At 32.4% G+C, this 11,006-nt stretch overlaps 2 protein-coding genes and 1 long non-coding RNA gene across 5 annotated transcripts; 1 reads left to right on the top strand and 2 right to left on the bottom strand.

Annotated features, from left to right (window-relative positions):
* Nucleotides 1–152: 152 nt before the first annotated feature.
* Nucleotides 153–2,999, bottom strand: LOC107365807 (uncharacterized). 2 transcript variants are annotated; one of them, XM_015933380.3, is made up of 2 exons: nt 2,849–2,999; nt 153–2,628 (listed from the first exon to the last, which is right to left on the bottom strand). In XM_015933380.3, the coding sequence occupies exon 2, from the start codon at nt 2,284–2,286 to the stop codon at nt 598–600; it is 1,689 nt and encodes a 562-aa protein (XP_015788866.1). In that variant the 5' UTR covers nt 2,287–2,628; nt 2,849–2,999; the 3' UTR covers nt 153–597. The 2 variants fall into 2 exon arrangements, with proteins under 2 accessions (XP_015788866.1, XP_089125538.1); XM_089269412.1 differs by having other exon boundaries at nt 153–2,680.
* Nucleotides 3,000–4,335: 1,336 nt separating this feature from the next.
* Nucleotides 4,336–6,211, bottom strand: ldbr (lariat debranching enzyme). Its single transcript, XM_015933381.3, has one exon. The coding sequence runs from the start codon at nt 6,007–6,009 to the stop codon at nt 4,609–4,611; it is 1,401 nt and encodes a 466-aa protein (XP_015788867.1). The 5' UTR covers nt 6,010–6,211; the 3' UTR covers nt 4,336–4,608.
* Nucleotides 6,212–6,418: 207 nt separating this feature from the next.
* LOC107365811 (uncharacterized) lies at nt 6,419–8,950 on the top strand. Of its 2 annotated transcripts, XR_016199972.1 has the most exons (6): nt 6,419–6,560; nt 6,663–6,766; nt 6,846–7,245; nt 7,350–7,524; nt 7,586–7,746; nt 7,956–8,950. It is a non-coding gene; the product is annotated as an uncharacterized LOC107365811 (long non-coding RNA). The 2 variants fall into 2 exon arrangements; XR_016199971.1 differs by lacking the exon at nt 6,419–6,560 and having other exon boundaries at nt 6,625–6,766.
* The last annotated feature ends 2,056 nt before the right edge of the window (nt 8,951–11,006 follow it).

Consider the following 11,006-nt stretch of genomic DNA (forward strand, 5'->3'; position numbering starts at 1 on the left):
GTTTGGTAATGAAATTATTCGGCAATTTTGATTTCGCTGCCATTTGCCTTAATGAGGTCATCGGTAATAGTAAGAAATTAATGTTTTAAGAGCTAGTTTCTTGTATTAGGTAAAGTTTGAATATATATATAAAATACGATAGAAATACAATATTTAGAACGAGCTCATTTCTTTATTTAGTGGATAAAGCCGAGAGAAGGATAAAGCTTTGCGTTAAAAAGTTTGATGTTTGCTTATTTCAGAAAAAGCTTCTGATTTTTGGCCAGCGGATATCAGGGAAATTTGGACGAAGGCCTAAGATTTTATCAAGGAGTTGTTTCTTTTTTATTTTTTTTGATTAGCCATGAGAGAGAAAGAAAGAGATAGAGAGAGAGAGAGAGTCTTTCGCAGTGTTGTGTACATTGTGGTTTGTTTTGTTATAAGCCTAATTTGTCTCGGTTAATTCACCATAAGCTTTATCATATTTTATTATGTGCATTCCAATTCTCAGGATCTTTGATTTTCTTTATCGGATCAATCTTGAATCTCAACAAAATTTAAGCTTCAAATTTTACTTTTATAATATATATATGTTTGCTTATATATTTATAGAATCCATCATCTTTCATCACCATCGTCATCATCACTTTCATCTTCGGAAGTAGAGTCAGAATCATTGTCCTGGTTCCCTGTGGCTAGTGAGTTGAGAAAATTCAATTGAGACAAAGGAAGCTGGTTGGAATTGATCTGGAATTTGAACTGTCCCCGATTGATTTTAGGGCTTATGTGGCGCTTCGAACTACTCCTTGCGCGAATGAGATCTTTAAATTCTTTAACTTCAGCGTCTGTGAGAGGAGCATAAAAACCATTATCTCCATCTTCCTCGCTCCAACCCATTTCTCGCAATAAACGCTCTTCGGCCTCCAAGGAGCTGGACAATAAGTGGACTTCTGCATTTTCAGCTCTATCATTTAAACCATCTCCTTGCAAATGTTCATCTTTGATCTTTTTTCCAGCTTCTTCGATGCTACTTTCATCCAATCCTGAGCTGTTCGTTGTTCTATCATCATCTTCATCAAAAGGGTCATTTGATCGTTGCTCATCATTTGGATCAGGTCGACTGTCACTCGAAGAAGATCTCACGGATTGATTTTGGAGGTTATTATTGCTTCTCATCTTTGGATGTTTTTTAACAAGTATAGCCATAGAATGGCCTGCAGAAGAATGATTCGAGGGTTTAGCAAAAACTGGCATTATTTTGCCTGTGGAGCCTAAACTTAAATTGGACAGACTATTAACAAGAGTAGTGCTCTCTTTAGATCCGCTACTATTTCCATTAATACAGTTAACATTTTTTCTTCTTGGCACAACTGGAACAAGCGCTCGAAACAAACTTCCACCATTCATTGACTTTTCACCATTAAGCACGAGGGAACTTTTTTCATCAAAAAGTGATGAGCCATGAAGATGTCTTGAGACCAAACTGACTTTACCGACGCCACTACGGAAAACTTTATTAGCAACATTGTCCCAAACATTGCTTCCGTTGTTATTCTCAACAACTTGCTTTTCATCAACTAAAGATGGAAATTCTTCTTGAAAATTATTGCTGTCGACGAAACCATTTTTGGTATTGCTTTTGCCTTTGATAGTTTCTCCCACTACATCTCCAGAGACTGGTGGTGATTCATCTCTCGCAGAGTTACTTAATCTTACTTTGTTATTACCGTGATGATGAAAATTATGAGGGTGATTTTGATGATGATGAGGGTAACCAATGTTAGACTTTGTTAAATCTTCGCGTCCAGTTCCATTGATATTAGCTACACCAATGTCATTACTTCTTGAGTTGCTAGATACTCTTCTCGTACTTGATAAAGAATCGTCGGCAGTTACTGAACTTGAAACACTATTACTGGTGGGTTTACCTTTTGGGTTGAAACGGCGATTTGTGGACCAACTATTGGAGTTGTTAGAATTTGTGATGCTCGATGACCAACCTTTGTTAAGACGGGAAGCTTCTTCGCTTATTTTATCACTATCAGTATCAAATAGCGTATTAACTTGAGATTGATTAACAGGCTTTTGTTGATTGGTTTGACTACTACTTGTTATTGAGTCCTTGATATCACGTTGCTTTAAATATTGAGGCCTAAGGTCAAAATTGTCTTCTCCCCCAACAAGACCAGAGGATGCAGATCGCTTAGTATCTAGCTTTTTGTTAGTATTGTTTAAATCTTTATCATAAGAATTAATCTTCAACCAAGAAGGCGCAAAATCATGAACAGGAGCCTTCCTTTTCTCCATCAGCCATCAATGATGAAAACATATCCCGGTGTTGATCCCAATGTTAAACTTTCAATGATGTTTTTAAAAAAAGTGATACACTTGCAATGATTGTTACAGGATGAGGAAGAGAGAAGGATAAATTGAGATTACGAGAATAAATGATGGACAAAAGATAGAGATAGAAAAATGTAAAAAGAGAAAGACAAGAAACAGGGAGAGCGAAGAAAATTCAAGCTGATGATATATAAATGTGTGGTGTGTAAGTGTAAATAGATGGTTTTGTTGTTGATGTGTAATATGTTTGTGGCCAATTCACTGTAGTAAAGTTGATAATGATTCTGGCTTGGTCTTTAAGTGTTTCTAAATAATTTTGGAAATTAAGGAAAAGAAAAGAAACCAGTAATGAGTCAAACTAAATCAGAAGAAAGATAAAAAATGTAAAGAAAAGAATAAAAGAGATTGATATAAAGAAAGAGAGAGAGAGAGTCAGAGGATACACTGAAGAGAAAGAAAGACACAGGCTTAAAGGGGGGAAATCGGAGAAATATATTGTTTCGGAACATAAAGATTTGTACTTTACCTGATTAATGAAAATTTGAAGCAAAAAATGAGTAGATAAAACTTTAATCAAATTAGTAAACAACAGTTTAATAGGCTGGTAAGCATAACAATCGTAATAAAAATAAGCAATATTTCGTATTCACTTTATTAGTATTTTTTGTTTTGAGAATGCAATTGAGACGCTAAACTATATCAAAGATGGCAGCACTATTAATCCATTGATGCAACTTGGTTTCACCGGCACAATTAAATTAAATTTAGTTCAATTTATTTAGTTTTTTGTTAATCATTTGTGTTTTAAATTGCTCTTGAATACTTCATGATATACCTTTATGAGACAACTCAACCACTTCTCTCTCATAACTCACCTTTAAAAGAAAATCTAACCGATTGTCTCTCATAACATTTATGTAAACCTTTCTTTCCAATCACCTACAGTGGAGTACCAGATAGTGTCAGTACCAGATAATGTCAGTAGATTATTCAATAGCCCCTCAAACCCTTTGTTTACATTCCCTATAAGGAAAGTTTTAATTGAAATTATAAAGAAATTATCAAAAAAGTTGAATATTTCTGAAAATTCAACTCAACTAACGATCCTCAGCACAATGACATTAATTTGTTAGACTTTTCCAGCAACTAACTTTAATTTTATTATTCATTGTAATTAATTTTAAAATTTAGCTCGATTAATAGACTTGCTGTGCATATAAGCTATTTCCAGTTACTGACAGTATCTGGTACTCCACTGTACATTGTATCAATCATTGTACATTTTATCAAAAAATTTATTGTAACCAGAATTTCACATCAACGGGTTTCAAGAAAATTAAGTTCAAAGCTCCAACTTCGATCACCTTTTGTACATGTATTGGATTAGATTTTTCATCAATTTCATTCTTCTCGATTCATGATTAAAAAACTAGAGAAAGAAATTCTTAGGTCTGAATGAAAAATTTTTTAGTCATGTGCAGGTTCAGACTTCAATGTTATCAAACAGTGTGTGTTATAATTTATAACATTTACTTTCTTTAATAATTTAACTTTGCTCTATTTTTTAATTTTTCTTGATTCAGTGATTAATTGATTTCAAATTTGCTCACTTTGGCTATTGAACAACCAGGGCAAAAATATTCAATTTCAGTTAGAATCTAATGCTTTTCTAAATTTTTTGTTAAACATCAATTTTTGTGATTCTTCCTTTTGTTTTTTTCTAATTTGTTTTAATTTGTTTTATAATTTAAATATTACACGACATGAATTTGCCACTCTCAGCTGTCGGCCAAGCTGCAAAGCGATAAAATTGCGTATATATGCAGATTTATCTTGTTTCACCGAGTGTAACCGTTAGGCTAATTGGGTGAAACACAATGAAATTCAGCTCGGATTTTAAATTAATCTGTAATCCAAAGCACTTAAACAACTACATTAAAAGGCTATTGTTAGGATTAAATTATAAGTCATATGTCTGGATTTGATGTAGCGAAAGAATCAATTAACTTATTTGGTAGCACAAAATTAAGTTTAATTTTGAATTTTTACAATTGCTTTTAAGTTTACAAATTGAAGTTTAAATTGTACAATTTGTCATAAGTATATAAACGATGAATTGAATGATTAAGTCATAAATGAATGTAGAGATCAAGATGAAATTTGTCAAAATGTAGAAGACAAAATAAGCCAAAATCTTACCAACAAGATTATAGTACAGGTCAGGCTTTAAAAATAGCTATTAGTGCGACTGAAATTGAAAAGTCATGAAAAAGCCAATTTTAATTGTTAACAATTGACATCGTCCGTCTTTAGCTTCTTCACTGAGTTTGTTTCAATATCCTCTCTGTTGTCTTGTTTCAATTTTTCTGTTGTATTGCAGGTATTTTGTTCCATAACAAGTGTTTTATCTCGCTTTCGGTCGATCACAAAAACACCATTAGATTGACAATCATCGACTTCTTGTTCTTCATCATCTTCATCAGAAAGGGAAATTTCTGCCGGATTATGTGGTTTATTGTACAAACTCACAATTAATGTCATAGGATCTCGAATACCAAGCTTTTCACAAAATGCTACAGTTTGTGGATTTGTGAAATTACGAATCCTGTCGGGATCAGAGTCGCCATTCAAGGTGACTGGTTCTACTGGTGAAAAATTTTTGTCAATTTTATAGTCACCCTTGAAAATCTCTTCGACTTTTACCAATTCATCTTGCAGAGATAATCTTGGAGAAACCCACAATTCAGGAACCTGCTTTTCGGGCTTTTCTTCAATTGAAAGATACTCATCGGTTACCCTCAATGCTGCGAGCCATTCTTTATCATAATAAAGATTATCGTCATTGTCAACAGCGCCGTCATCATCTTCGGTATTATTTTCCGAATTATTAGTGGGATTAAGATCAAGAATTTCTAGATATTTTCTCCTGGGCAAAGGCTTGTCTAAGGCTAGGAATCTGGTTTCTCTTTCAGGATCATGACGAACATATGCTTCAAAACGGACATGGAGATGAGCTGCAAACCAACGTGAAGGTTTCAAGTGACTAAATAATGAATCAAGCATAGGACTTCCTAATGATCCCCTTTGAATATCTTGAGCGAAGAAAGGTTTCCATCTTAAAAGTTGGTCTAAATTACCATAATGGACAACGTTGCTTGGCCAGTCGTGAGACATAAAAATGTCTAATGGCTCTTGAACACTCATAAATCTATACGCTTCAAGGTGTCTGGTATGATAAGCACTTCTTTTAGTGTCTTCTGTCATTGGCAATCTTTCAAAATGACCATAATTTCGGTGATATTTATTATAAATCCCAGAAATACCACCAATTCTTAATCCTTTGTATCTTACTACATTAGAATAACCCATATAATAGATGTTAGGGGCAACCCAACCACCATAGGGCAATGTTATCAAATAATTCGATGCTTCATGATTGCCACCAATGAAGATAGTTAAAACAGGAGCAGTCTTTTCTCCCTTATAGTATTGATGAAATGTACCAAGTTGACGAAATTTGACCGGAATGGAAATACATTTAAAATCATTTTCATTTCTAATTGATTGAAAATCTCCACAAATTAAAAGTAAATCGATTTTATACCCATTATGAGCCTCTAAATCAGCAAGTTGTTGATAAATGGTATCCAATTCTCCATGGATACATCCAACCACAGCAACTTTCATAGCACAATTTAACAATTAACTGACACAATAAAACTATCAATTAATTAAACTAAAAGAATTAACACGAAAACAAAAAAACCACGCGATTTGGAGCAAAGAGCAAAACAACTTTAGCCTTTAGTCGTTGATTTGAAGCTAAAAACAAGCACGACTTGAATTTGTAAACATTTTAGATAAGTCAACCTGCAAAACAACAGATGGCAGCACAATTCCAACTATATAAGCAGTTGCTTCATTTGATTTTTGATTTATTCAACTTTTTTGTTCCCAATTCCGTTAACGATCAGACGATCAGTTAATTTACAAATTGCTATTCACAGTTTAAATAATTACTGATTTGGATTAATCTAGACTATTTTAAATTGTCTCCTCTCCAAGATATCAATGTGACCATAGAATTGTTTCTTATTTTCTGGATTAATCTCCAAAATGTATTCTCAACAAGTTCATTTACATTAAATGTGTCTTATCATCTGATCATCATCATCATCTAATTTCCCTGATCATTTTGTCTATTAAAGACGGTGAAAGTTAATTGTCTCTATTGATTGGTTGGTTATCTGTGCCTTTGTTGTTGCTCGTTTCATACCATTAATTTAGTTTGATTGTTGATGCGTAACCAAAAACCTCTGGTTTTGTATCCATTTATACAGAGTATAGTTATTTTATTATAATAACATATTATTCAAGAATAGACTGAATCCTAATTTTGATGAATTGGGTGTGGCCACCTTTTTAGTTAACTAATTAATTACTGGTAAGGTTAGAATCAAATTCTGAGGGTTGACTGATTGTGCTTAACAACCAATTCAATCATTTTATTATTAATGTATCAGACACAAAGGAAAAGATGATTACTTTAAATGTAAAATGTAACTGTGTATTGTTGAGCTGCTACCATTTACAGTAACCAGATGACTGTATGAGTCAAAACCTTAATTGGTTACATATTTATCAAATTAAATATTAACCAATAATCAAATCAATAAGATGAATTGGTTAAACTAGAGTAAAGAGATACAAATGTGAAAAGCTTGTCGAGTTGCAAATTTCATCTAATAGCTTCACTGAACTACAGATTACAACTGAATGGATACTTAAATAGAGACTTAATAGTTGATCAACCCTTCAACAAGAAATCAATTAATGACTGATGATAATCAGGTAAGATGAACATGATAGATTGAAACAACAACAGTAACAAGAAGTGAAACAAATGTTGCCATTTAACAAACGGTAAGACAAATTAAATTTAACCAAATAATGATGTGTATTCAACTCACGTTGAATCCTCCATTGAATAACTTTCTTATTCAGTCTTTTTACCTGATAAACATAAGAATAGAGGAAACTCATGAAACTGGAAAAGCAAAGTCAGATTGTTACCAGCAAAGGTCCATTAAAAAGGCTGCCATCATCAAAAAGCTCAACTTCAAGTGAAACCATATCGAAGGGGAAAAAATGTAAATTTTCACCATTGAACCATATTGACCATAACTTCAAGCCTCAAGAAAGGTAAATATAAAAAGCAAATGTTTCAATATTTTAATCTTTTCATTTCTCTCTGGTTTTACAGCTATTTCATGGGCAATATCAACGATCAACTGAAAGAGATGAATGATAAAATGGAGCAACACCGAGAATCAGTGATTTCGTTAGCTTTTCTGGAACTGGAGTCAAAAGTAAACTTGGTTACATCTCCTTCAGAAATGTTGTTTAATAGGAATCGGGAATCTAGTTAAGTCAATGAAGGAAGCAAAGCTGTTCCAAGGCTGAAGTGATTCTGTTCAAGAGTTACTCCAAACCCAGTCTTAATACCCATGAGTCTTTAACCTTCTTAACCTATACTCATCTTCCTATCTTCTTACCCTTCATTTGATACTTTTATCCTTTTCTTCATCTTCTCATCTTCTTTTGTTTCCTCTTCCTTTTCCTCCCATTGACAGCACTACCAGTCAACATCAACAGCTCAACACTTTCCAAGTCATTTGTACAAATAACCCAAACCAATGGTAAAAACACAATTTTCCTGTTTACCGTTTTCACAATCAATCTACAGTTGAATCCATTTCTCATGAGAGTTTACCATTTTCATGGATTCAAGCCCGATCACCATAAATGGCCATCATGCAAAGCTATCACAATTATCAGAAATTAATATTTTACTTGGAATGTTGCCGTCGCTCAAACCAATACATAATGAATCTCAACATTTGGTTTCAGGTTATGATGAAGATGATGAAAAAAAGGGTTTACCTTGTTTATCAACAACCTCAACCTCCAGGGTAATCAACAAATCAATGATTTGAAGAGCAACCTTAAGCAGAATCAACAAACAAGACAAACAGAGAAATGCGAAGAGAAAAGGAAAATATGGCGAAAAAAATGAACAAAATTTCAGTGTAATTCAATTGTTTCACAATTTAAATCCGCAATCTTTTTCCCATTCCTTATGGTTACTTGTTTCATCTGATCAAATAGGGTGATACATGGAAAAGTTGTTCATCTTTTTACTCCCAAAGACACCTTTCAATTGTAAACTCAACCTTCCCAGTTGTTATTATTATTGTTACAATAATAACACAACAAAATTGGAGCAGCAAAAAAAGTAAACTTGATTCAAGTTTATTACCTTTAGGCTAATTGTATTTATATATATTATTTTGTCTTCCAGTTTTGATTCAATATTTTTCACCATTTTCATCTTGAATCCCAAAAAAATGGTTTTCATCTCGTTTCTGTTTGCTTTTGTTGGTTAGTTTAATTTTACCAAATCAATTGACTTTAACCAATTTATTGTTGCTCTTTTCAATTCAATTATTAACCTTTCGTTTAAAAGACAATTTGTTTGATTTTTTGTTCAATTCAATTTCAACTGATTTAAGAGCAAGGTTTAAGTCGCCATTAACATCTAATTGTTAAAACTGGCTTTTACCTTTTCTGCCTTTTTTACAACCTTTTGATTCGGTTTAAGGTTAATCATAATGGATAATTAACCAAGAAAAATGTCCCAAATGAATTGAAACCCAAAATTCTGATTGGCATATTCAAAGGCTAATTTACCTGCAATTCCCAGATGAAAATCTCAACTCAACCAGTTACTCATTGTGATTAAACTTCTTGGTTTGATTATTGGATGATTTGGTGACAGGTTTGCATGATAATTCATATTAAACGTTTCATTGTCCAAAGAGAGTCAAGAGACTGACCAAGGTTTCCCAGGTAATCGTAATCAAATCTGTTAATCATTATGTAAATTTACTGATCGATTGAACCAGAATTAACCAAAAAAGAAGAAAATGAATTCAATCTTTCCTTCAAATGAACACCAATCAATCATCTGAATAGGAATGGAATCAGAATGATGAACATTTTTCAAGTATGAAGTTTGATCGTTAAAAGTGAACAACAAATCTTGACAATTAATCATAATTGTATCTCAATTAGATTGATTGGAAAGCAAATTGCCAGAAAAACAAAACAAAACCTAAAAACTGAAAAGTGAAACCTTTTATTACTTGGTTAGTTAATAGTTGATATGAATAAGTAAATTGAGTTTGAAGCTGTAAATTTGCTTCTACCAATTAAACCAATTGGCCAACCAGTTTTCACATTCAATTATCTTGACTTTCATTCAGATTATCATTTGTTACAATTAATATTTATTTTCATACAATATCAGATGTCTATAGTGATACTGGGAGTGAAACACTCCAACATTGTTAAGGTTTTGTGTTGAAAAATTGATGAACAGAATCATCAATTTTACCTTATTTTTTTGGTGTAACTTGTTCCGAGCAACTGTAACTTTCATTACCTAACATTTTTACCTCATCTTTTAATCATAAGCCAACAATTGTGCTAATCTATTATCAACCAAATTCACTCTGTTATTAATCTATTACAATGGCTTTGATACTTTTCCTCTTCACTGTCATCAAACCATTTTTACCATTTTTAGTAGCTTCCATTACTCAGACAATTAGATTGTCCAATTCAATACAATCCTCAATCAAGTCAACTATTAGATTAGTTGTTATCTTAATCTAGGCCTGATGATCATAAAAACTGGTCAATCATGAAATAATAATTTGATAACTGATTGAATACGCGAAACTGGTTTAAACAAAACGTCTTTTTGCTTTTCTGGTTCAACTCAATGGTCAATGACAATTCTGGTTTACTTTGATCATGATTAAAGGTAAACAGTTAGTTTGTCTTGATTGTATCATTTAGAGACACAAAAGTGTCAGTTAAAGCAATACTTGAACATGTAACAAAACCATAAAAAAAAGGTTGTCTCGTTTATTCATTGTCTCATAATGGTTTGAGTGATTTTCACTGATGAAATCCTGATGGAAACAAGTCGATAAACATTATTACGATTATCATTAACCATCATGATTGTCTTTGATCAGTTTCGATGATCATAATCATCAGATTATCATGATTAATATTGATAAAGGAAAGGCCTAAGCAGGACCATTATACCAAATCAATCTGTTGATAAAAACATATGGTCAATGTTGCTGTTTATTTACAATAACAGTAATACTGATTATAATAATGTTGATGATGATAATAATAATAACAGTGATGATAAAAGGTTGAAAGACAACCCAGAATCAACAAAAAGACCAACCTTAATGTTGATGATGAACAAGGAACCAAACTAATCAGATTTATGTTAGGCCCAACCTTAACTGTTTATAATGAACATCGGGTCATCTTTTCATGATAATCACAATGAAGATGAAAAATCATCTTGATTGTTGTTGACTAAGCAAACATTAATAGACTAGGTGTGCCTCTCATTGGTTCATTAATGATCTTTATCATCATTATTATGATTATCATGTTCATCACCATAATGAAATACTAATGTTGATTCCAAATTATCATCAATTTTTACTCTCTTTATTAACTTGATGACATTTATTTTCAATTAACTTTTATATTTTTTACCTTTTCTCCTCATATTGCAACCTTTTTTTCAA

This window comes from Tetranychus urticae, chromosome 3 (assembly GCF_039701765.1).
Source record: "Tetranychus urticae isolate SD_2017Ah chromosome 3, NJAU_TeUrti_SD_1.0, whole genome shotgun sequence".
Lineage (NCBI taxonomy): Eukaryota > Metazoa > Arthropoda > Arachnida > Trombidiformes > Tetranychidae > Tetranychus > Tetranychus urticae.

What these genes read in the sequence shown, in the direction of transcription:
- LOC107365807 (XM_015933380.3), bottom strand. Translation starts at nt 2,286, where the DNA reads ATGGAGAAAAGGAAGGCTCCTGTTCATGATTTTGCGCCTTCTTGGTTG.
- ldbr (XM_015933381.3), bottom strand. Translation starts at nt 6,009, where the DNA reads ATGAAAGTTGCTGTGGTTGGATGTATCCATGGAGAATTGGATACCATT.